At 44.0% G+C, this 26873-nt stretch overlaps 1 protein-coding gene across 2 annotated transcripts; it reads right to left on the reverse strand.

The window, feature by feature from the left end:
- Positions 1 to 314: 314 nt before the first annotated feature.
- On the reverse strand, positions 315 to 18324 carry DHX8 (DEAH-box helicase 8). 2 transcript variants are annotated; one of them, XM_008174822.4, is made up of 23 exons: positions 18138 to 18324; positions 16462 to 16547; positions 15787 to 15859; positions 15274 to 15359; positions 14164 to 14273; positions 13743 to 14060; positions 13222 to 13366; positions 12402 to 12605; positions 11484 to 11571; positions 11021 to 11118; positions 10272 to 10419; positions 9689 to 9870; positions 9089 to 9283; positions 8661 to 8846; positions 7888 to 8098; positions 7518 to 7699; positions 6580 to 6720; positions 6121 to 6276; positions 5218 to 5355; positions 4574 to 4702; positions 2915 to 3111; positions 2569 to 2748; positions 315 to 1979 (listed from the first exon to the last, which is right to left on the reverse strand). In XM_008174822.4, exons 1-23 carry the CDS (start codon positions 18247 to 18249, stop codon positions 1760 to 1762), a joined length of 3585 nt encoding a protein of 1194 aa, XP_008173044.2. In that variant the 5' UTR covers positions 18250 to 18324; the 3' UTR covers positions 315 to 1759. The 2 variants fall into 2 exon arrangements, with proteins under 2 accessions (XP_008173044.2, XP_065434022.1); XM_065577950.1 differs by lacking the exon at positions 15787 to 15859 and having other exon boundaries at positions 18138 to 18317.
- Positions 18325 to 26873: the final 8549 nt, after the last annotated feature.

Here is a 26873-nt window from a genome sequence, read left to right on the forward strand (position 1 = left end):
TTCTGTCTTTTCATTCCCCTACCAAAGAAGGGCCGAGCTGCCAAGCCAGCCAAGGGAACAGAAAATGCTGTTCCACACAGGAAGAGAAATAAAAAGAATTTGGAATGAAGAGACCTTGTCTTGAAGCCCCCCTGATCCCTACTGCTGTCTGACCTGAGCCCTCAGTGAATACATCCCAAATCTTCCACGGGCTTTTAAAAAAATGTGGTTCAAACACCAAGTTTCAGCGGAATCAGGGTAACAGTTACAGCAGCACAAAGAGGTGTTACCAGGTTGGAAGCCATTCTGTTACCACCAAAGGACAAACCCCTGTGCATATTTGATGCTGAAACAGTTTCCTGTTTCAGAAGTTTATTTTAATAATAATTTTCTTTGTGAAGGCTTCTGAGGAACTTAGGGCATTTGTACAACATATTAAAAACAATATTTACGCCATCCCTCTCACTGCCCTCTTTACAGACAGATGCAGATTTCAAATCTAGCCAATTTTCAGTGAGCAATCACTGTGTTGTCTTGTAGCTCACAGAGTCAGGCGCAAATCAGTCAGCTCTTCTGTGCACTTTTCAACAGTCACTTCGTAAATACAGCAGCTTGCGAAAAGTTACAAAGTTTGGGTCTCTCTAGCTCTGGAGCCAGGTAGCTATTTCCAGCTTTGAAAAGGCAGGTCTGAGCACGGGCATTACCACAACAGAAAAAAAATAAAGCAAGTTTATGTACAGCTTCAACATGACAACACACACACTGGCAAGTCATTCTGGAATTACATTTTCATAACAACTGTTCTACGCAGGTCTTTGCTGAAATCCACTTTTAGCCCTAAGAAAATATTGTATAAAATAGAGCAGTTGTGATGTCACCTAATGTTGTCAGAGGAAACAAAACACATGACACATTGTGTAGAAAATCTCTCTCTGGGACATCTGTAACCATTTAAGTTCACAGACTGAGCTGCGCTGCAGATTGGATGTGGTTAATTAACATGTGATATTCTAGTTTTCAGTGCACAGGAGATGCTGATGAAAGATAAGACCACCAGTCTGACCTGTGCCATTGTCCAAGTGTACCAGACACTCGGGTTGGGTTTCAGGGGATCTCTTCCACCTTATTCCAAATCACAGATACTAAATCTCTCTCCACAGCTGGCTACAGGAGTTTTTGATTTCAAGTAAGAGACAAATAGTTACAGCAAGTAAGAAAATGGAAAAGTTAAAGGAGGTTGAGCACAAGTGGTGAAGTCTGCCAAAGAAAACTGGTCACTGTTCAAGAGCAGAGACAGAAGTGTCAGCCGAAATCAATCCCTCTTCAGAGTGGCTAGAAACTCAGGCCATTCTAGCATCTGAAGATCCAGTCACATGGGAGACAATCAAGTTGACAAACAACTAGTTTTTAGATCCTTGCCTCATTTGTTGGTTTTGTTGATTAGTGCCCAGATTTCTAAGCCTTCAGATTTTCAAACGGTTGGAAGTAGGAGGAAGTGATACAACACACCTGAGTGAGCCTGGACATGAGAAGTGACCTGCTAACTGTAGCAGCTGAAGGGCAGAGGACATGAATCAGTGATATTGTCCAGTTCTTTTGGCCCCAATGAAGGTATTTACAAAGTGAATAGGAAATAAACTAAAGCCTGAAGTAGTCTGGATTTCAGCTGCAACTGGATTTGGGTTCAACTGCATGTGTCCCGAAAAGGGGATTTTAAAACAGTGCAGAATCTCAGCCGCCAGGAACACTTCGCTGAAAGCAACCCAGGCCAGAGCCAGGCTCATCGCCTCCTGAATGCACGAGAGATCCTCCAGGCATTGGGCTCCTCGTAGCGATTGTACAGGGGCTCAAGCCGCTGCTGCTTCTTCTGTTTGCTCAGTTTGGTTGGATCAGAGACTTTGAAGAAGGCTGGTGCAAATTCCACCAGCCAGCGCGGGTCAATGGTGGTCACTTCGCGCATATACTCCTTGGTGGTCAGCACCAGCTCGTGATAGACCACCCTGCAGAGAGAGAGAGGGCAGCAATATTAATGCTTGCAGAAGGGGAAATTAATGGTTCTTAACAATGACAAGGTCTTTGGAGCTGAAGACCTCATCTCATGTGAGGGGTGCTCGAGACCTGTCCCCCTTGGTCCAGTTCTCTAACTCTCCTTCCCCCTTCAACATCACCGCCAGGCTCACCAGACCCCAAAAGAGCCACCCCCAGCAGAAAGCCTCTCTCATCCACCTCCCACATTCTCCAGCATGGAGCTGCTTGGTTTCATGTCAGGATCCCCCTCTCGCTGACTTATGCTGCTGCATTGAACGCCATATGTGGAGGAGAGGCACAACAGGACAGCTGGAGGCAGGACTCCAGACAGCCTTGCTTTGCAGTAGTTGTAGCAACTCATATGTCCTGTACACGTCTGCTCAGGAGCTGAGAACAGATCACAGTCTGTATCTTTGCTCTCTATTCTTGTTCCATGCCCATCACTGAAGTATCAGAGCATTCACAGATTTTGATCTGTATTTTATGTATAGCCCATGCTAAGGACTTTCTAGCTGTAGAATTGAGAATTAAACTTAGAATTAAGAGTCCCTGTTTTCCTACCATTCTGGCTGCCTGTTGAAGAGGGCACTGGATGGGTGAATATAGACCACCTGCTGGTCTATGAGAGTCCGGTAGCCCTCCTGGGGGTCCTTCTTTGCTGCATTTCGGAAGAAACCGCTGCAGATGGCCTTCTGGACTCGCACCGTCGCCTTCCCGCATGACACCACATCCAGCTTGTGTCTGCCAGAAGAGAGTCCAAAAGAAAGAATTTAGAGGGCCCCCATGTTTGGTGTTCAAGGCACAGACACCATAACACCCAAACAGCAAGCACCAATCAGCTGCTGCTAAAGGACGAGAATGCTAAAGAAAAGCAGAACCGGTTCTGCCCTCTGCTGGATTTGCTCACCTGTCCATAATGCCCAGCATTTGTTTACGGATGTCCTGTGCCCTGCGCAAGGACCGGGCCTGGATAAAATTCTCATAGCACCAGGGATTCGAGAACTTATTATTCTTCCAGGAATTGTAGACAGCCAGCAGGGTGAGGTGGTCCCCTTCTGTCTGGTGGAACTTGGCTTTCTTCTGGTCAGCAAGTGCTTGTTTATCCTAACACACAAAACACATTTCCATCATGTGTGTTTTAGAGACAGTATCATGTACCCCTGGCAACGGGGCACTGGTTCTTCTTTAGGCCCACATACTGCATGTTCTTATGTGCTACTGAAATGGACAGCCCCGTGTTTAACCAGTGCAAGGCTGTGATGCATACAGGGCAAACTGGCTTTTTTGTAAAGGATTAAATACAAAGCACTGCAGATCAGACTCAGCCCTGCCAGGTCAATGGGAGGCCCCTCGCCCACACCAGGACTGAACTGGACCCCTATGATTAAGGCATTACCATTATGACACAGAATGTTAAACTTGAAAAAGACTAGCACAGCTGCTACCTAAAAACACAAACCTGCTGCAGACTTCTCTCCTCTCTCACAAGAGGGGAGGGCTACCGCAGAGAACCCGCAACACTGTGTCTTTCCTGAGGAACCCTTCTCTTTCCTCACCCCAACTATTCTTGAAATGATACTACAGGACACAGGCTCACTTACGCTGTCGGCTGGCACTGTGATGCATGCACAGAACTAGTCAGATTTTTGTTGCTTAGAAACCTGACCTTCAATGACTGAGTGTATGTCTACACTATGGAGACGATATGACAGAATCGTGTCAGCATAGCTATGCTGGCACAGCCCCCCTACACAAACAGAGTTTTTCTGTAAGTTTTGGAAAACCATTTCCCTGAATGATATTGGCTACGTTGACAGAAGCCCTCTCTGTCAACACAGCTGCGTCTTCACTGGAGGTTTTGTTGGCATAACTATGTCAGTCGGGGGTGTGGTTTTTTCACACCCCTGACTGATGTAGCTATGCCAATATAACTTTTCAGTGTAGACCAGGCCTAATCAATAGACTGCAGAGAGGTCCATGTTTCTCAGTTTCATGGATGTAGCCTTGGGATATTGATCAAACACTGAGGTCACTGGACTAGACAGCAATAGGATATTATAATGAAGAAATAACAGATCCAAAAGGAGTCTGATATGAAGCAGTCATGTCACCACCAGAGCCTGCAGCCCAGAGGTGCAGGAAGAGGGTCAGCGCAGGAAGGGCTTATGATGTGTAACTTCATTCTGAAACCATTTCTGTTTCTCTGGGAGAGGAACGGGGTTCCTCCAGTCACCCTACAAGAATGGCTCTGAATTCCAAAGCAGGAGATGTCAGGTTCTAATGTTGTGTTTCATTTACTGTTGGGAAGCAAAGAAAAAAGCAAAGCCTCCAACTTTCACTTCCCCAAGGGCAAAGTGGCAGCAAACATCCACAGCTTGGGGGCATGTAACAAAGAGGTGAATTAGCTGTGCAATATGTGATCCAATGAACACTTTAATTACAATCTTGTCTGGGGGAGTACGCACATACCATTACACCAGATGCATTCAATAAACACCACCGGATTCCTCCTTCCCACCATGCAGCCAGGGCTGGGGACTACAGCACATAGGCCTGAATTCCTTACCTTTGGTCTGTAGAACACATTCTGTACAGACAGCATAGAGACTATAGTTAACATTTCTTCACTGCATCCCAAATGTACAGACATGATCAACATCTTACATAACATGGGCTCCAAGGGGAACTCTGCCATCTGCAGGAATAAAGGACAATGACACATATTTTCAGTGGTACGGAAGCAAGGCTTCAAGAGGTCTCACAAGATCAGAAAATAGGCCAGGCTTGTTTCACTTGGAGACTCTAACTAAACCTTAATGGGAGAGAAGACGATGCCATTGAGTGTTTCCCTACCATGGCACTGCCCACTACCTAGGGGAGCTTTACTCGGCACAGAGCAGATGATCTTTGCCATCTACATGATCAGAGCAGCCCAACACTTACAGGAGATTTTTAGACACTTGTAAAATGGAACTCACTTATTAGAGAAAATGGCACTGCTCCATTGGGAAGCAGAAAATACATTATTATTTACTACTTGTCTGCAAAGGCCAATTGCTAGTGGGGAAGTGTGGCTTTGGACCCACTAACAATGCACAAAAGCACAGAGAGAAAGCACTGACAGTGCCAGATAACCCTATGGACAGCTACACCCAGGCCAGCCTGAGAACACAATACAACCAGTGTTCAGAGGCACGATATTTAACCTACTCTGCGCCCAAGTCGAGTGAGCAGCCCCTCATCGTCCAGGGCTCCCAAGGTGTAGAGCTGTTCCATGGCGGTGATTAGCGTTTCCATCGGGGGAGCATCCATAAAATCAAAGGAGAGCAAGTCATTGATCCCCATAGCCTGAAATAGAGTGAAAATCTGAGGGTAAGAAACACCAGGAAAGAAACAGGAAACCAGGCTCCATAAGTAGAGACAACTCCAGGAGCAACAAAACATGAGCCAAAAGCCAAAACCAAGGTCTAAGCAGCATTGATGAGCTCTTGTGCCCAGGGTTCATGCCTTATCTCCAGTGTAACCACAAATCCCAGTGGGCATGTTATTCCATCCCTTGGGACAAAGACCAAAACAAGAAAAAGTTCTAGTAAAGGTACAATAGTGAACAATCCTGCACTAGCCCCAGGGAGATGCGTGTGGTGACCTAATAGTTCCGAGCCATCTCTAACATCTATAACTCTCACATGGGTATGGTCTTCTATAAATTCCCAGAGGATCTGGGGATACGTATATCTGAAGGACTCAACTACCACCACCACAAAAGAGAAGTCCCCGCCATGCTGTGAGATGATGGCCTGAGAAATGTACGCGTATTTTATAAAAGATTTTGTTTGTTTTTTATAGCAGGGCATGGAAATGTATGATTCCGCTAAGACTCCTGGGGCTTTGCATTTCTAGAACTTGCAATGAAATATGGCTTTCAGGGGGTGTGTAAGGAATGACTTTTGTGGGACTGATATCTGTAAAGCTAAGTCTGAGTCTAAGTTACAACCCCCCCCTCGGGAGAAAGAACTGGAGAGCGAGCTATAGTTCTGCCAATGGTACAGTGTTCCTTCCTATCCAATCACATCGGCCTGTATTTCAGCAAAACAATGAGATACTGATTCCTACCTTAAGGGAGAGCACTGTGCTGGCCAAGTTTGTTCTCTGGATTTCAGGCACGTTGGTGGTTAGCATTTCATCTCGGTAAGCACGCTCCGTGTAGAGTCTGTAACACTTTCCTGGCCCTGTTCTTCCAGCTCTTCCTGCTCGCTGCTTCGCCTGCGCCTATAGGATTTCAGAGGGAATACTACATCTCAGAGGCGGGTAAGCATTATCCAGGACAATGATTCAATCAAGAGACTAAGTGAGAGAGGAATGAAGGGTTAGTTGTTTGCAGTTCTGTTAGCGTTATTACAGGGGCTCCCAACACAATGCAGGGAGGGATATGATGCGCTAAGCTTAGTCTGAGTGTGATGCAAGGCGTTGTGTGTGGGAGAAAGTGGTATTTATTTCCCCACCTTGTTTCCATAAAATTTCCTCTAAGCCACAGATTTATTACTGATACATTATCTAACATATGCTGTGTACCTGGGAAATTGGTGTAACCACCAGCTGATCAATTCCAGTCTTGGAGTTATACACTTTCTGCTTCACAAATCCAGGATCCACCACATAATAGATTCCATCAATAGTCAGGGAGGTCTCAGCAATGTTGGTAGCAATGACAACCTGTAAGCAAGAGTACAGTCTGATTCAGATACTATCTCTGCTTGCCAACCAGATAGAAACAGAACTAAGCTAAACTAGTGTTGCTCTGTTTATACAAACAATTCAATATGTTCTAATCAAACTGTTGCTGACACAACTGCTATGATTTAAAATTACTGATTATTCTCCTGCCACCATGTGTGAGCAGATTTCGCCTTTCACCCTCAAAAATGGCCAGATTTTAAACCTGTTTTAAGCTTTAGGGCAGTATGTGATGTGAACACAGTGGAACTCATGGATAAAAACGAGGACAAGGTTACCAATTTCTGCTCAAAGAATTTTACATGATCCGTAAAAAGTATTATTTTGCCTGGCTCTGCAACATAGCCCTTATGAGACAAGAAACCACCACAGAATGTGCTTCAAGAGAATTACTGCCATCCTCCAGGAGCTGCTTCTATACAGACCTTTCAGAAACTCAGACTGGCAGAGGACAACAATGCCCTTGAAAGGTAACATCTCTAGAGAATCTTTCTGCTACATCAGTGTTATTTATAAAGCAATTCTGCACAAAAGGGTTTGGGTTAAAATAAAACAGAAGACTATTTAAATGCCAAAAAATGAATGGAGAATTGGCCAAGAAAAGTTCTCTGAGTTAAGCCACAAAAGAGCTGCTGTTTCAAAGCTACAGAGCACAGTCTATAATTACTCTCCTCCCCAACCCATGCACATAAGATTCTGAATGGAATGAACAGTGTAACAAGTCCCACTATTAAGTGTTTCATCAGAGGGGGAAGCCACCCTTTGCCTGGGATTACCTTCCTGCTGCCTGGTGGGGCTGGGTCAAAGATCCTGGTTTGCATCTCGCTAGGTAAAGCTGAATACACCGGGAGGATAATTAACTCTGGCACATCGGGTCCCAGAGATTTCATTCTCTCATAGAGGATCTCACAAGCTGTATCAATCTCTTCCTGACCCGTCAGGAACACTAGGATGTCACCTACAAAAGAGAACGTGTCCACAGAATTAATCCTGCTCCACATAACTCCTGCCTAACCACTCCCTTTGCTTTCTTCGTCCCCTCTTCTCTTCCATGTGGAAAGATCTCCCCTTCAGATGTGCTCCTTATAAAACCAGATGACCCCATGACACAGGACCCTGCCACGGCCAAATTTTAATCGCACTTACCTGGTGGCTCCGTCAAATGGATCTGCATCACTGTGATCAGACTGGCATCCAGATAATCGGTCTCTGGTTCTTTCGTGTACAGAATTTCCACAGGGTATGTTCTGCCGGGAATCGTGAAGATTGGAGCTTCATAGAAATACTGGGAGAATTTCACAGCATCTAATGTCGCCGAAGTTACAATGAGCTTCATATCCTGGCGTTTCTGCACTGTCTGTAGCAGGAGAGAACATTCCCATGTTAATAGTGACAAGGGCAACAAATAAGGGCTTCAACAAGCCCCTTCGCCCAGTTACATTATTCCAGGTAACAAGGGGCTTCAATCACCTCAGGGGCTTTGGCAGATTCGCAGAATCATCTAAATGCAAAGGAGGATACACTGTCCTTCTCAGAGAGGCAAAAGCCCAGGCCATATTTACAATACACTTCCCTTTTTTCCTAGTTAAGGGAACTCCCAGCACAGAGACCTTTTGGGAGAGGCAGACTGGGTTAAGTGAAACTATTTCCTTATTCTGAGACAGCTGCTTATTCACCCCCCAGAAATGTTCTGAATTAAATGAGCTTCATCTGTTGCCAAAACTCCATTTCATTTACAGTCAGAGCTAAGACCAGGTGAGCTCCTCTTGTAAAGGTACAGTCACCTTCAACCACAGCTCAGTTCTCACAACTGACCGTTTTAAGACATGAGGGTCTTAAAAGGCAGACATGTCTGCCTTCCTCCTGGGTTCCCTTCTGATATAATCTGTGGAGAGCCCAGGGGCCAAACATAACATTACCTTTTTCAGAAGCCCAAAGAGCACGTCAGTGTGAATGGTCCTCTCGTGGGCCTCATCCAGCATGATGATGGCGTACTGGGTCAGGTCCGGGTCAATCAGGCACTCCCGCAGTAACATACCATCCGTCATGTACTTGATGACGGTCTCAGGGCTGGTGCAGTCTTCAAATCGAATCGTGTACCCAACCTACGAAACACGAGATGGAAGCAGAACAATGGGTTTGAATGAGTAATGATGTCTCTGCCCCTTACACTAAACTAACTGAATTGATGGAACAAAACTGTTGGCAATGATAATCCCAGGTTGAGTTATTCTGCCAGCCCCTCAATTCAAACTTGCCATAGAGCATAGGTTAGTTATCCCATTACTGATTTTCCCCTGCTTTTCATCGTGTTTATGCAGCTGCCGCCTCCAACACAGAACTTTACCTCCTGTCCCAAACAGCAACCAAACTCCTCAGACACTCTCTTGGCAACAGACATTGCAGCCACTCTGCGAGGCTGGGTGCATCCAATCTTTCCTCTCGATGTGTAACCTGCCTCAGCCAGGTACTGGGTGATCTGGGTCGTTTTCCCAGAGCCTGTCTCGCCGATAACAATCAGGATCTGATTGTCATGGACTGCCTGAAAGAGAACATGTTAGAAAGTGCTTGTTAGATTGACTGTATTTAAAAAAAAAAATCCTAAGACTAGATGTAGCCCCCGAGTGCCCTCACTCATGCTGGCTCAGCAAAGTGTTCTGGCCTACGTCTTGCTAACCAGCAAGCCAGTAAACTCTTTAACCACTCAGCTGACTCACCCTGCCATAAAGACTTGTGTCATTTGGGATCTTAGCTCCAATTTTGGCCCTACTGCTTTAAGAAGTACCTGCAGTTTTACAAAGATGTATAGAGAAAAATTATGATTTTAAAATATCATTTAATTCTAAAAACTCTCAAGTGGTTACTAACTTGTCAATAAACAGACCCAGTAACATCCCTATTAACCCTTCCCACTCCAAGGAGCAGGCGGCTCCTGCATGCGTCTTACCTGAATCAGCTGCTCCTTTAGTCTGAAGATTGGGAGACTCTCCCTCTGCTCAATGATGGAAAGTTGGGTTTTTTTACCATAGGAAGCTTTGTTGCCACCGAATGCATGTTTCTTCCACTCTGGGATATCATTGGGCATCATCCCAATACCCCGCATGTTGGCAGCTATTTGTCTCCCATCCACTAAGAAAAAAAAAAAGAAGAAGTGAGAATTTAGTTATCGCATTTCAGTTCACATGGCACAAATGTAGTAATGAACTAGACACAGTAAAAAGGCATTTTACAAATAACACTACAATCTGCCTGTTTAGAACTCGAGTGAGCTGTTCTGGCATATTGATTGTGATTTTGGGCCTACTACAATTTTTGCCATAGTCCCATCTGTGAAACACTTGGTAATACACTCAGTCCACTCTCCCATCACACTTTGACTAAAAGACTAAACATAAAAGCTAGGCTCAAGATGAAAAAAGACTTAAGTGAAGTGGCCACATACATAGACACCAAGATATTCTCCTGGAATGGTTCAGCTCCCACAATGAATGGCACAATAGATACTTAAACAGAGACAAGTCAGAACCCACCGTCAGGAAGAGGATCCACCCAGTGTGTATTAAGTCCCATGGGGATAGAATCCATCTCTGCTTCCCTTTGAGCTTGTTTGAGTTCTCGCCTTTCTTTGGCTAAAGCACTTTGCATCATTGCGGCCTGGGACAAGGAGCCATCAGGATTCTGAGGAACAAAAAATACAATTACAAGCACTGTCCAGTCCTGGAGACTTTACTATACTACCCCTCTCCTCTGTACACCTTTATTACAGCCCAGCCCATCTGTCCTTGAGCTTGAAGGCAATCTCTTTCCCACAGCGACTTCAAAGGCTTTTAAAACTTTATTCTTTCACAAGTGCAGAAATATTTTTGATGGCTAGATTTCCAGGATGCCAGTGGCTGTGACTGTAAAATAGGAGACTCCTTTCATAGTCCAATCAAGGATGAGATTACTGGTAATGAGGTGGGAAGGATAGTTTCCTGGCTATCCCCACCTCATCAAAAACAAGAGGATGAATGGGGCAGAAGAACACCACTTGGGTCTAACTCTTTTTCTGTGGAATGTAGGCTGCATGTTAACCTAGCATTTCTATTCCATGATTTCATCTCACTGTTACCAATGAAATGAAAACCCAACTATGTATAATAAAAGAAAAAGATTTCCAACCCAGCGCTCCTGATTTTCTGGGCTATGGATACCAAGATTCCACTCATTATTGCTAATTCCTGAGTATTTACATAAAACCAGCGTACAAGTTTTCAATCATTAGTCTGAAATCTCTTACCTTCACTATTTTAATGGGACTCATATCCATGCTTTGCTTCGTATGCCCTCGCAGGAACGGTGGCTCTTCTTCAACCAGCTCAATCTCAAGGTCCTCATCTAAAACCCACAAATAATTCAGGTTTAACAAGGAGACAGATGCAGTTTTTTTCAACAAACTTCCGCAGCAGGAAAAGGAAGCTACATTGTTGAAGTGTTTTCTGTGCATCCTGTTTACTGTATAATTACATATTCTACAAAGGTAAAAATGTCACAGGCAAGGAGAGAGCTCCTGGCCAAAGGCCGCCAGCACTTCATTAACCAAAGGGAACCAGCACACCTGCCAGCTCCAGGTGTTTAGAGCTATTGCTAACTATGAAACTCCTTAAACTTGCTTGCATCAGAAGCTCCTTTTTGCATAGACCACATACACAGAAACACAAGCAATCTATTATACCCACAGTGAAACTACCAGACAATATTACCTTCTTCATCATCAACTTTGGGGAGGATTCCAGTCTCCTCATCAAAGTCAGGAAACTCTTCTTTGGAGAGCACGTTAGCAGCAATCATCTGGGAAGGGAATGGAGAGGGAAGGATTAGTTCCCACATGTGAACATCATTCAAGGGTAGACTGGCCCATTTAAGATTCTACAGCTCTCTGGGATGGAAGGAGGGTTCACTTTGCAAAGAGACAGGAAGTGTAAGTTCTCCCAGGACACTGTGGCGCTGGGATTGTCTGAGGGAACTAGTGTCTATTAGTGTGGTATAACAGAGTATAAATAAGAGAAATAGGATGAAATTAAGAAAGGGACATTTACAATGAATTATCAGATAATACATCCCAACAGGGTGATGAATTATTCTGGGAGATGTCTACAACCCAGTACAATTGCGACTTTAAAACTTCTCTGGACACAACATTAGTAGATGTGCTGCAGGGAACAACCCAGCATCAGCAGAGATGGATTAGTATGGCTTTTTAATCTCTGACACCTTGTCTTTCCTGGATTTTAGTGCTTGTGGAAGATGCTGGAATGACAAGTGACGCTTCTAACAAAGCTGTTTCAGTTATTAACAGCACTAGCCAGATTTATGAATCAGGGATATAGGAGTGAAAGGCTCCACATTCCATTATGGATCCCTGGGACTGGCAGAGAGGGACACCTGTCTTATACTTAACTGGATCACACTATTAACCAAAGATTACTCAAAGCCTTATGAGGTCAGAGCTTGGGAAACCCAGATTTCAGAGAGCTTATAACAGTGAGGAGGATGTACCCAAGAAACCATGGCCTATTAAGAAAAATGGGAAGGTGGATGGTAGTCTGTGAAGCTCCCCTACAATCTTACTGAATGACATCGCCCCAGACATCCCAGTATGAGATCGTAATGCTTTACACCTGTTTGATTTCCCATTTCTCTGGGTCTGAAATCCGGGTGAGACGCTTCCGTTCAAGGCTATCATCCTCCACTTCAGGGGCATTCACCAGGGAGAGGTGACTGGGTCTGTCTGGGTTCCTCATAGAGGTCTCTTCATTGGTCTCTCCAACCAGGTTTCTGCGTCGGTTTGGGTTCAAGTCTTCCCCAGTCTCTTGATCAACATCCTACATCAAATATGATTGACAGATTTATTAATCACTGTCCCACCTTTTCCTTAGATACCTGGCCTGGACCTCCTTCCTCTACCAAGCATGTAAAGGCAAGGATCTCTCAGTTTCCCAGAGGGGCCACAGCCAAACACAGCCCATATATGTGAAGACATTTCACTATTGTTTGTTTTTTAAATTAACATCTCAGAAGTGATTAAGCAGTCTGTGGTCAGAAGCACATTGTGGCCTGTAATTTAAAATAAAATGCCTCTCTCTCATACAGTGAATGGAGGATGGGCATAAGTGACAGCTTGGGGTTTGGCTGGGCACCTGACTAAAGACTTCAAAGTTACCACTTTGTTTGGTTCAATGAGTGGTACAAACACTTTTGAATGCTTAGAATCTTTATATGCAAGGCATCTGAAAAGAACATGTGGAGAAAACAGGGAGTAGGAACCAATGGGTGGCATAAATACAGAACTATAATTTACCAGCTTTAAGTATTAAAATATGTATTTTGAAGGGATTCAAGTTGGTATTTCACATATTGCTGTAAACTAAAACTGTAAACACTCTCTCTCCACCATCATTTGATCTGTGTTCAACACACATCTATAAAATTCTTCCATACCTTCATGCTCAGGCTGGTTTTGGACCCAGTAAAGGATAGCACTTTGACCTTTACTCTTTGACCTTTGCTCACAACATCAGCAACATTAGCAACACGTCCCTCTCTGCGAAGTTCAGAAATATGAACCAAGCCTTCCCAGCGTTTCCTGTGGGTCACACGTGGAGAGAAGAGAATGAGATACTGTATATTACTCTGGGAAATAGCCCTTCACATATCATTTTAGCATTTAAATGTCTTTAAATGTTTTAGTGCTCAGAGGTTTTAGTGTGTTTATAAACTGTCCCTGGAAAGAGGAACGTTCTTTACTGTCAGCTTTACTTTTTTGAAACAGAAAATTCACTGTGGTCATGAAATGCAGTGTGTATCACTGGCATACTTGCCTGAGTCTAATAAGGCATCATACTTTTTTTTTTTTTGAAGTCATATTAATATCAGAAACTGAAGCAAATGTTTATAATAGGCAAAGGAAGGGTGATGGTACAAGAAGTGGTAATGGCTCATTGTGAAGGTCAGATGGGTACCTTAGTCCTTCCAGCTGCACAAAGCACCCAAACTGCATTATACTTGTGACTTTGCCGTTGTAAATTTCTCCAATCGAAGGCTCTTCAGGTGGGGGCCGATCCACATGCTTGTCCCTCCATCTGTCATTACTCTTCTCTGCGTATTTCTCTCGATCCTTACGGTCCCTGCTGGGACTCAGACTCCTGCTCCTTGAGCGGTATCTGGATTTCCCCTTGTTCTTATCCCGAGTCCTAGAACGTGACCTGGAACGGGATCGGTGTCTCCGTTTCCTGTCCCTGTCTCTGCTGTGACTGCGACTCCTCCTCTTTTTTTTTGCCCTGGAAAACATTAACAATCTGTGTTCAACTTTCATACAAGACCAGGTCATGCAGACAGAAAACTTACTGGTAGCCCTGGCCCAGAGATGCACTGGAAACTTACCGGTGGTCAGTATTCCTTTGTTTTTCCTGCCCACCTGCACTAGGCATTAAAGCTTCAAGTTCTTTAAGAGCATCAACGGCCACTTTCACATCATCTTCATCCAGCATAGTCTGTAGACACAGATAATACCTCTGTAAGCAGGCTGATTAAAATCCTATCACCAGCACAGAGCATTAATCTGTGCAATGGGACAATCACCCTCATTTCTATTTCCAGAAAGAAAGGAAGTAGTAGAAAAGATCACAGAGAAAATGCAATGTAAAGAAGCAAAGATATGGGGATGATTAAACCAGGAGTCTCAAAGCCAAACCCTTCTCTGCCACATGGTTCTACCAGTTCTGCCTCGATGTAAGAATTTGGAGACTAACTTTTAAAATTGTTACTGAAACCTTAATATGCATGTTACTAGTAGGCAACTTCGGTAGCCTAGATTTTAATCCTAAAGTCCTGAGACAAATTAACTTCTCCATAAGTAGATGCTTACTACAGTTCCCAATCTGATTAAAGGTATATGCTAATAATTTATTTCATCCACCTCATCTTCAAACCTCTGCACAGTTCCACCTCTTCCTCCTCATGCCACTCACTTTCTGCATCCTTCTGGACCCTCTTTCCTATCTACCATCTTCAACTTTCCTGCACTTTGTACCTTCTATCATGTATACTAGGTGTATAAGGGTCTTTCAATCCTAGGTGCCAAACATGCTCCTTCAAAACCACTCCTTAAACAAAGTGTCTTACAATGGTCTCAGTGTCACCATGCAGTTTTGCACCTGAAACATTATCTGCTTATTATGTCGTCTGAGTTAGACTGTGAATTTGTCAGGGTAGGATCCTTGTGTTGTTGGGTGTTCTGCAAAGCAATGTTTGCCCTGAGAGAGCTATATTAACAATAATCCCCTGCAACTAACCTCCAGCAATCCCAAACCAACTACTTACTTCCCACTCTATTCTGTGTTTTCATTTCTCATGCCCCATCACATTTTGTGCATTTGAAGCACAATATAGATGGTCATGTTAATGTAGCAACTGCAAACCAAGAGTGAGAAAACAGAAAACAAGCATCATGTTTCCATTCACTGATTGTTAATGTGTGAAACTCATCCTTACCCTGATGGTGGGATTGTCTGGCCTGCAAAGGGCTGGGAACAGGTCCTTCAGCTTTTCCTTTTCTGTTTTGGGTTTGACAACTACCTCTGGTTTTAGAATAAAAAAAGGGTAAAAAAAGAAATAAATTAGAAGTGCACCTTTATCACATGGCTAGAATAGTTTTCTACCATCATTTCTGAAACTGAGTATTCATTTCAGCTCTGAATGTAAATTTTACTGCAGTTTTTAAAAGTTGAATTAAAAATAACTACATTTCCTCTCACAAAGGAAATTCTGATTAAGTGAGATAGTGAAATATGCAATATTCTGAGTTCTGCACTGAATAAAGCTCTCTTCCAGTAGCCCAAAAGCTTTGCACCAGCGACTCACGTAATACAGAGAACTCCACTGGAATGATAGTATAGAAGATATAAGAATAGCGATTTCTTCTGTCATACCCACAACGTCCAACAGACGCTGAAAGGGTTAGGACTGTTTTCTATTCAGCTGTTGGGGCAGTGAGACTGTACTTACCTTTGCCTGTAGATGGCTTTGCTGGAGGCCGCATTGTCTGTATGAGACGTAACAAATTACTAACGAGGGAATCCTGAAAAATTCAATAAAGCACAGAAGATTTTTTTAAGTGATTGCAATATTTTTGCACATTAGCACAAGGGAGGGTTTGTTGGAAGGGAACAAAAAGCTCAATCCCAACTTCTAAAGATGTAGAAGTATAGGGCCATAGTCACAAGAAATCACACGTACACCAGAGAAGTTCAGTTGCTTGGTGTAGAGAACCGAGACAAAAAGTGACTTGGCTTTACAATGTTATGAAAATTCCATTTAAGTGACTCTCCACACCAGTCACTGGCTCTAACTAGGACAATCATTTTGATCTGTTTCTAAGGTACTTATCTACCTGGTGTGTGAGGACCATAAAAAGTTTGTTTTCATGACAAGTTGTTTTTCTTGCACTACACGTGCATAGTAATAAGACATCAAAGAGCCCAGATGAGTCTTCAAAATTGCATAGCGCTTCAGAGACTGCATCAAGCAAAGTTAAATAAAGCTTAATTAGACAGAAGTGTTTGAAAGCCAGCATACATGAACTATTAAGTGAAAATAATTGCACATTAATAAACACAAATACGTAATCCTTGCCACTCGCTTTTAAATAAAAGATGATCTCTGTGTTCAAATCTGACTTACTGTGAACTCGGCGCCATTCTTTGTAAGGGCAGTCTTGAATGTGTCAAATGTGGTGTTTTTCTCAGCGAGATTTATCACAAACTCAGCTGCAAAGAAAAGGTGATCAAATTATTTTTTTGTTTCACTCTTGAAGTCAGATCAAGTGCATTTCACTCTGAGGAAAGGGGCTGGCTCATCTAGCCACAGAACATGGAATGCATGGTCTGCAGAAGTGCAAGTTTCTCTCTCTACACTGCCTTAAATCCATTTTCAGGAACCCAGACCTGAAGGGATTGTGTCTCAGGATGAGATGAGAGCTCATTTTCTAACTCTTTGGGGGCGGGGACTGTCTTTTTGTCTCTATTTGTTCAGCGCCTAACACAAATACTGGCGCTCAAAGATACTACCACAATACAAACGATCAATAATGGAAGTGTCAGGGCAAGGAGGCTGAAGCTGGTTTCTTGTTCCCAATTCCTTATTTGATTATAGAATTAATAAATATTTACATAATTACACATTTACTTTTTTACCACAGTCGCTCCTGTTAGTCTGATGAAATTTCTAAAAATGTAAATCTTACATTGAGATTCTTGAAAACAAACCCCGTTGCCTCCTCTGTCCCCATATCTACTCTAGCGGCACCATCATAGGACCCAACCACACCAGTGACACCATCAGGGGCTCATTCACCTGCACATCTACTAATGATATATACCATCATGTGCCAGCAATGCCCCTCTACCATGTACATTGGCCAAACTGGACAGTCTCTACGTAAAAGGATAAATGGACACAAATCAGACATCAGGAATGATAGCATACAAAAGCCAGTAGGAGAACACTTCAATCTCCCTGGACATTCAATAACAGATTTAAAAGTAGCCATTCTTCAACAACAAAAAACCTTCAGAAACAGACTTCAAAGAAAAACTGCAGAGTTACAATTCATTTGCAAACCTAACACCATCAATTTGGGCTTGAATAGGGACTGGGAGTGGCTGGCTCACTACAAAAATAATTTTCCCTCATCAATCATTGGGAGTGGACCACATCCACCCTGACTGAATTGGCCTTCAACACTGGTTCTCCACTTGTAAGGTAACTCCCTTCTCTTCATGTGCCAATATATATTTATGTCTGTATCTGTAATTTTCACTCCAGGCATCTGAAGAAGTGGGTTGCCCAAATATAACTCTAACTCTCGTTATAGTTAGTATGGCAACACCCATTTTTTTCATGTCCTCTGTGTATACAGATCTTCCTACTGTATTTTCCACTGCATGCAGCCAATGAAGTGGGTTTTAGCCCATGAAAGCTTGTGCTCAAATAAATCTGTTAGTCTCTAAGATGCCACAAGGACTCCTGTTCTTTTTGCCAAAGAAACCTGTTAGTCTGTAAGGTGCCCCCGGACTCCTCGTTGTGTTTGTGGATACAGACTAACACGGCGACCCCCCGCCCCCCCGTACTTGAAAATAATGTTGGCCTCTGAATAAGGAGCTGAGATCCAGGATCCAACTTCAGCCTCGTGTCACGGCAAACGTCCAGCCTCGCATCGCCACAGCGACCCCCTCCCTCCTCCAGAGGGATCCCCGGCTCCTGCCCCCCGATGTGCTCCGTCCCCCTCTCCCGGGGGTCACCAACTCCCCCAGGGGCTGCCCCCCGCCCGGCCCCTCGCTCCCCGCCCGGCCCCTCACCCAGGTCCTTGTCGTTGATGCCCAGGTGATTGTCCAGCTCGGTGCAAACCTTGGACACCAGGGACAGGTACTCGAGCTTCGCGAGCTCGTCAGCGCCCGCCGGGTCCCCCATAGCCCCCGACTCCCAAAGCGCAATCCACTTCCGGGGCTGGGCCGCGGCGGGGCTACGTCACAGGGGTCACGCAAGGCGCTGGCCATAGAGACGGCGGCGCTGGCTAGAGCGGCTCAGGCTGGGGCCTGGGAGGGAGGCCGCGCCTCCGACTCTATGGTCTAGGGCTACTGGCGGGCGGGGCGGCCCCTTCCTTCCCGCTCTCCTGGAGGCCTGGGGTGGGGAGAGCAGCAATGCGCGGCCCAGTGCCAGTGAAAAGAATCGTCCCCTCAGGAGCATATCCTGAGGAGACTCCCCCCTCCCCATGAGGCGATTCCCCGCTCACTGGGGAGGGGGCAGATTCCCCCCCCCCATCCATGAGGAGATTCCCCCCCCCCCAACCATGAGGCGATTTCCCGCTCACTGGGGAGGGGGCAGATTCCCCCCCCATCCATGAGGAGATTTCCCCCCCCCCTATTCATGAGGCGATTTCCCGCTCACTGGGGAGGGGGCAGATTTCCCCCCCCCCATCCATGAGGCAATTCCCCACTCACTGGGGAGGGGGCAGATTCACCCCCCCCCCCCCCCCCCATCCATAAGGCGATTCCCCGCTCACTGGGGAGGGGATAGATTTCCCCTCCCCATCCATGAGGAGATTTCCTCCCCCCCTTTCACCGCATTGTATCCCCCGGTATATTTGGGCTTGTACCTCCGGAATGAGCCTCTGTCGCTGCCTTTCCCCTTCAGATGCTCATTCACAGACATTTACAATACACACCAAGGGAAGACGCTCACCAGCTCCAGGAACTTTCCAGGCTGAATCCAGAACCTGAGGCTGAACCCTAAATTGCCACAAAGTGGCATCTGAGGGAAAACATCTGGCGCAATGAAATCCCTGCACCAGCCCATCCAGTGAAGGGTGAAAACAAACATTGAGCCAGGCCCTCCTCACCTTATATATCAGTGACTTACCTGCTTCACTAGATCCACTACCTGGGGCACCAGCTAAACAACCAGGAATAAAATGACTACTGTCTGGTGGTAACCTGGTCAAGTCTCCATCCATTTTGCCTGCCTACTGCAAATCAACGGCTTGCCAGGTCATCCTGCAACCTGTACCCACAAAGTCACATTGTTTTTGGAAAAACCTCAAAACAAATTTTGTTAGAGACAGAGAAATGCAGTGCATGTTAAATTAGGCACCTGGGCCATGTTAAAAACACATCAACATTTGGGTTGGTTCAAAGCATTAGAAGAAAAAGCTATGCAGGCTCTCTCTGCCATACGGAAATCGCTAGAGAAACACAATCCAGTGATAATTCTACTGCTAAACTACTATTGTATTGTATGGCGTGAAGGCAGGGACCCAACTTTAGCAACTATGCTAGCAGGGACAAAATGTCACAGAAACCTTACATGCATAACTCTGCAGGTAGCTATTACAACATTTATTCCAGCAACAATGGGCTTGCAGAGCAGAGGTAGATGATTCCCACCCTTCTGGTGCCACCTCAACCAAAGCAGCAAACACTTCCCCTCTCTAAAGCACTAGAGAGCCCCAAATGAAATCCAAACAAAACCAAAATTCACTGCTATCTAACATCACTCTTGCGGCCCTAGGGCACTAAACTGCTGAACAGTGGAACAAACAACCCTCCCAGACAAATTATACAATACACCAAAAACACCAATGTCTGAGTGACTGGGAAGAAAAGTTCAGAAAAGTTTGATACAGAACGATCACCCTGCACATATACCTCACCACAGTGAAATGTGCATAGCTAAAGTAGACTCTTACCAAATACAGAAACAAAGGCAGTAAACAATAGGTTGAAACGGAGACATAAAGCAGAGTGCTAGCCCAATGAGTAGCAGCTGGCAACTAATGTGACAAAGAGATCAGGATAGTGAGACACTTTCTACTTCCAATGTCCAAAATATGAGGGAATGTGAAAATAATTAGAAGTGGAGATAAAGGATAAAATCCCTAATGCACTTGTGAATCATGTTCTGAGGGACAGTCAACATACCTATCTGTTTCAGGGGATAACAGGTGTACCTGCCTCAATCATAGCCTAGGCCCTGGGACCTGTGTCTTGAGTGAGATTCTGTTAAACACTTTACGTATTATAGGGAAAGGCACATAGATGACATAGACATGTTGGGGAAGAGTCAACATGGCTTTTGTAAAGGGAAATTATGCCTCACCAATCTATTAGAATTCTCTGAGGGGTTCAACAAATATGTGGACAAAGGTGGTTTAGTGGACATTGTATAGTTGGACATTGTATACTTGGACTTTCAGAAAGCCTTTGACAAGATCCTCTCATGGATCAGTAACTGGTTAAAAGATAGGAAACAAAGGATAGGAATAAATGGTCAGTTTTCACAATGGAAAGAAGTAAATAAGGGAGTCCTCCACGGATCTGTACTGAAACCAGTGCTGTTCAACATATTCATAAATGATCTGGACAAGGGGCGTAAACAGTGAGGTGATAAAGTTTGCAGGCAGTACAAATTACTTGAGACAATGAAGTCCAACATAGACGGTGGAGAGTTACAACAAAGGGATCTCACTAAACTGGGTGACTGGGCACCGCACAGTTGGAAGACAGGCTAGTAGGTTAGATGGATCATTGCTCTAACCTATATGGCCATTCTTATGTAAAGATGCTAAGGACAACCCTTACAATTGTAGTGTGGACAGTAAAATCCTGGGATGAAGGTATTACAGGAGTGCAAAGTGTTTCTGATTTGCACTTAGTGTGAATGAGACTTAACTGATGTGTCACAGCTGCAAATGTGTCTGCTGTCTTCCCAAGAGAAAAGTTAGAGCTGTATGTCTTCACAGCATTCCTTTGTCAAATGGTGCATAGCAGTTTAAAAGAAAAATCCAGACCCTGTTATCTATTGCACTTGATACAGAGGAGGAGAGGCTAGGAAATTAAATGCAAAGTATCAGCAATGAAGGAAAAGAAAAAATCCCTCTCTCTTTCCAGCCTGAGTATTCTGCTAGAAAAATGCATTTATGAAACTCTTAGATAAGAACCCATTCTGAGAAAATCAGAGTAAAATAGAAAAGACACTAGGCAAAAACTTAGTATCTTTTCATGAAATGTTAGATTTTTAGGAAACAGCACTAAATATGTTAAAAACTGCAGAGACACTCTTAAATTCCAGGATCCACTATTTTTTCTCAGTGGGATTCTCTTAGTCCATTCATAATGACCCTAACCATGGTTATAAATCTGTTGCATATATTTCTGCTTCCATTGCTCTTTGTCTACGGAAGTAGAGTCTGCTAGTGGAGTCCCCCATCCCATGGCTATACTTGCTGTGTGTGTCCTGTACACATTACTACAGGTGCTTTGCCAAGTCTGAGTGGTAGAAGTTGGACTGATCTGGTCTAAGATGGACACAGTTGTAGGGGGCTTTAGATATATATCTCACTTCCAGTGAACATGTGTCTGTGCTTCTCTACAGCTGATTAGACTTCAAAGGAGGGTATCATTCCCCTGACTTTACAAAGCCAGTCATTACCATGACAGAAAATGAGCAGCAGCTGTTACCCTCTTTGCCACATGACAACTGCCATCCCTTCATTAATTGCTACTCTGGACTCTGCACTTGGCAGCACTGACTTATTTATATGCATTGACATCCAACTTCACAATATGATAATTCAGCAGCTAAAATGTCTTGTGTTGATGGCCAGGGGGAGAGGCAGATGGACGAGGAATTCAGAGTCTTGATTGGATTTCAGGCAAAAGCAGTTCAGCTGGACAGATAGTGAGCACCTCACCACCCCAAGGGGGTTGGAACAATAAATTACCCTTGAACAGAGAAATAGAACATAAATATTCAAATTGAATGCTGACGGAAACAGGCCTTGGTTATGCTTGCCTCCAAATATGCTAATGAGTCAAAAGGTCCCTGCAATGTCTGAAGGAGATGCATAGGAACATTGCAACAGAAATGCTGGATTCTGCTGTCCTATGTCAGCAATGTTCGTGTCATGCAGGAATCAACTCTTTCTGTGAGAGACTGAAGCCCAAAACCATTCCTCTGCAGCATGGCCTAGCTGGGAACACAATGTTAATAAGGTCAATAAAAGTAAAAAAAAAATCCTGATATTTTAATACTGCATCTTGTATCTAAGATGAAGGTTTGTAAGAGACTTTACGATGCTAACTATGGCTTCTGAGTTCTGTCTAAACAAGTGGTGAAACACCATCTATTAAGACTTTTATAAGTGGACTGGACAAAGTACTGAAGAATACACTATGATACATAAATTATGAGAGGCCATCATTTTACTAAGTGAGCACACCAGCACATCAATCAGCCTTTCAGTTATCAACTAACTGTGTTAATCACTTGCACTGCAGTGTCAGCTGCCTTTACAGAATTGGGGAAAATCCTGCACTGGCCAAGGGAAGGGCAACAGATATCTTCCATTTCTTTGTTACTGAAGCTGTTGCCCTAATGCATTATGAAGAGGACTGTATAAAACTATTATACTTTAATTAGTATTTCATCTGCTCTCTGGGATAGGGTGACCAGATGTCCCGATTTTATAGGGCCAGTCCCGATATTTGGGGTTTTTCCTATATAGGCTCCTATTATCCATCTCCCCCTGTCCCGATTTTTCACACTTGCTATCTGGTCACCCTACTCTGGGAGTTTTGTTTTCCATCAGCCTCTATATTTCAGACTGTTTGGAGCACAACATGGAAATAACATGGAATGTGACCTTGGAAACTTTGAATTTACTGTGTGTATGTAATTGGATGAGATTCATAGAATATCTGGGTTGGAAGGGACCTCAGGAGGTATCTAGTCCAACCCCCTGTTCAAAGCAGGACCAATCCCCAACTAAATCATCCCAGCCAGGGCTTTGTCAAGCCTGACCTTAAAAACCTCTAATTCCACCACCTCCCTAGGTAACCCATTCCAGTACTTCACCACCCTCCTAGTGAAATAGTGTTTCCTAATATCCAACCTAGACCTCCCCCAGTGCAACTTGAGACCATTACTCCTTGTTCTGTCATCTGCTACCACTGAGAATAGTCTAGCTCCATCCTCTTTGGAACCCCCTTTCAGGTAGTTGAAAGCAGCTATCAAATCCCCCCTCATTCTTCTCTTCCACAGACTAAATAATCCCAGTTCCCTCAGCCTCTCCTCATAACTCGTGTGCCCCAGCCCCCTAATCATTTTTGTTGCCTTCCGCTGGACTCTTTCCAATTTTTCCACATCCTTCTTGTAGTGTGGGGCCCAAAACTGGACACAATACTCCAGATGAGGCCTCACCAATGCCGAATAAAGGGGAATGATCACATCCCTCAATCTGCTGGCAATGCTCCTACTTATACAGCCCAAAATGCCGTTAGCCTTCTTGGCAACAAGGACACACTGTTGACTCATATTCAGCTTCTCGTCCACTGTAACCCCTAGGTCCTTTTCTGCAGAACTGCTGCCTAGCCATTCGGTCCCTAGTCTGTAGCACTGCATGGGATTCTTCCGTCCTAAGTGCAGGACTCTGCACTTGTCCTTGTTGAACCTCATCAGATTTCTTTTGGCCAATCCTCTAATTTGTTTAGGTCCCTCTGTATCCTATCCCTACCCTCCAGCATATCTACCACTCCTTCCAGTTTAGTGTCATCTGCAAACTTGCTGAGAGTGCAGTCCACGCCATCCTCCAGATCATTAATGAAGATATTGAATAAAACTGGCCCCAGGACCGACCTTGGGGCACTCCGCTTGATACTGACTGCCAACTAGACATGAAGCCATTGATCACTACCTGTTGAGCCCGACGATCTAGCCAGCTTTCTATCCACCTTATAGTCCATAGTCTTATATTGATTGATTAGTTTTCACTTCAGATGCCCTGTGTGACCTTCAATGGCCCTAATTCCAACTAAAGATGGCAGCATATTGGAAGGTATATTCAGAATTAAGTTACTTCAGATGCTGCTGAGTGAACTGCAGAGAGAACACACAGGGTGTGTGTCTCATGCATTTGGCCTCTGATGTCTCTCTTCCCTTAGATTTGAGTTCTCTTAAAAAAATCTACCTTTTAAGACTCGCTACATACAATGCAGATGCTGTGTGGCTCCACCAAATGTAAATTGCACGGCTCATTGATTAAATTGGTCATAAAAGCGTTCTAGCCTTGTATGTCATGACAGTCTTCCAGGAGAAAAGTAAAATTCCAGCTAGCTCTCTGTGGTCATTCTCTTCTGTGGTCACATTCAAGGAGTGGAGAAATCCATGAAAAGTTAAAGTATTATTTTTGTTGGACACATTCAGGGGGCCTGGTATATCCCATTGTGAGTGTGCAACCTCCATTAGTGTTATTTAAATAGAACTTTTCATTTTAATCAAAATCTCCCACCCTACTGTTCAGTCTCTTACCAAAGAAAACCCATTGTATGTGGACCAATGAGTGGTTTATATGGAGGAAGCCAAGCTAATTCCTCCCATCAAACTCTCTGTGCCCTGGCTGAAAAACATTCACTAACTTGCTAGCCAGGGAACAGATTTTCTTCTTGGCTCTATATATCTATAGTCTGTATGATAATAAGAATGGCCACTGGGTTAGACCAATGGTCCAATGTTTTCAGTGAACTATCCCCGATGACTCCAAGATCTCTTTCTTTGAGTGGTAACAGCTAATTTAGACACCATCATCTTGTCTGTATAGTTGGGATTGTTGTTTCCAGTGTGCGCTACTTTGCACTTATCAACAGTGAATTTCATCTGCCATTTTGTCGCCCTGTCACCCAGTTTAGTGAGATCCCTTTGTAACTCTTTGCCATCAGTTTTGGATTTAACTATCTTGACTAATTTTATATTTTGCCACCTCACTGTTTATCTCTTCTTCAAATAATTTATTAATATGTTGAACGGCACAGGTCCCAGTACAGATCTTAGGAGGACCATGCTATTTATCTTTCTGCGTTGTGAAAACTGACCGTTATTCCAACCCTTTGTTTCCTATTTTTTAACCAGTTACTAATCCATGGTCGCTTGCCCAATTTATTCTGAAAAGCTATTGACTATGACACAGATGAGGATCCCTGTCTGCAATGTGCTCCCACATACAAGTTCTGGCTCAAAGATTCTCTTACACAGATTCTCTCAGGGCCCCTGAATGTTCTGAGTTGGTGATGCCTGTCTCTATTGTACCACCCACCTTGTTAAATTCACTTTCTGAGGCTGTGTTGAGAAGGGAGGACAGGGATTTACATCAGATGTAATTTTCAGGAGCAAAGTCACCAGATCTATTCAGCCCTTATAATATAATAAAATGCACAATGGGCAAAATGTCTGAAAAGGTTTTGGGGCTGCATATTCACTGTATGGATGCCCTGCGTCTTGTCATCTAAGAGTTACATTTTTGAAGCCAGGAGAGAGAGATGTGTAATTCACTTTGGCCAGTGGGTGGCAGTAAAGGACCTTATCTATGTTTTTTAAAAGCTGGGATTCCTGAAAGGTGCTGGTATGTTTTGAGAGGTTACATATGAACATAGGATTTGCCATACCCGGTAAAAGTACTGCTCCATCTAATCCAGGATCCTGCCCCCAGCAGCAATGCCTTATGTTTCACAGAAAGGTGAAAATTTCCTGACTCGCACTTAGCCCAAAGTAGACTAGGTCTTACCAAGCACCAGTGTAAAACTTCCCACAACAGCACAACATGGAACCTTAAGACAAAGTGCTGCAGAAGTTTGAAAGGAAGACTGGAGCATTGTGAGGAACTACAACAAACACCATTGCCAGTAGCAGGTCGATCAAACCCCATGTTTATCATTTCCTATAACAATAATAGGTTTGAATTGACCAATTGTTTTTCTCACAGATATTTCCATTTTCTCAGGGAAGGTTTTTCCTGTCCTACCGTAGCTTTGCCAGAGTTCTTAAGTCCCTTTTCACACATTTATAGTTAAATATAAGAAGTACCAAAAATGCATTAAACAGAGTTGACCTGCTCAGGCCACTTAGTGTCTCAGCCCTGCTGTAACTCCACTGACTCCAATACATGTATTCCTACTTACAGAAAGTCTGGCTCTGTTGTTGGGCAGCAGATGTAGGAAGGGGAGAGAGAAAGGCAGCACAAGTCATGAGATGGGGCTTAAGGAACCTTGATGTGATGGGAAGGGTGCGGCCTCAGAGTTAGTGGGCAGAGGAAATATTTTCCTAATAGCCAGATTATTATTTGTATTAGACTGGGAACATCAGTCGGGGATCAGGGCCCCATTGTGCTAGGCGCTGTACAGACAAATAACAAAAGAGGTAGTCCTTACCCCAGAGAATTTACAGTCTAGGTGTGAGACAGGACAGACAAGCAGGGTGTCCAAGAGCGAGGCAACGTAATGAAGAGTTTAGCAGAAAAATGGGAGTCTTGATGATTCAAATACCCAGATGGTGAATTTCCCCCCCAAGAGCTGATTCCACCAAAACAGCATCTTTCTGGGCCCTGTCTCATCAGAAAGGAGGCAACAGGATAGGAAAGGGTAGGAGAGAAATAACAGTTAATGATTGCTAAAGGAAACCTATTCCACAGTCTGTTGCATTTTCAGCACCAGAGAGCTATCATTTCTCCTTTAAAAGAATAACTTTGTTGAAATTCTTTGAGATTGCCT

The sequence above is a fragment of the Chrysemys picta genome, chromosome 24 (assembly GCF_011386835.1).
Source record: "Chrysemys picta bellii isolate R12L10 chromosome 24, ASM1138683v2, whole genome shotgun sequence".
Lineage (NCBI taxonomy): Eukaryota > Metazoa > Chordata > Testudines > Emydidae > Chrysemys > Chrysemys picta.

Excerpts from the sequence above, each read along its gene's own strand:
- DHX8 (XM_008174822.4), bottom strand. The coding sequence starts at position 18,249 with ATGGGGGACCCGGCGGGCGCTGACGAGCTCGCGAAGCTCGAGTACCTG. Across the intron at positions 16,548-18,137 it reads CATCAACGACAAGGACCTGG|CTGAGTTTGTGATAAATCTC; the intron begins GTGAGGGGCCGG and ends TTTTCTTTGCAG. Across the intron at positions 8,099-8,660 it reads TCTTTGGGCTTCTGAAAAAG|ACAGTGCAGAAACGCCAGGA; the intron begins GTAATGTTATGT and ends CTCCTGCTACAG.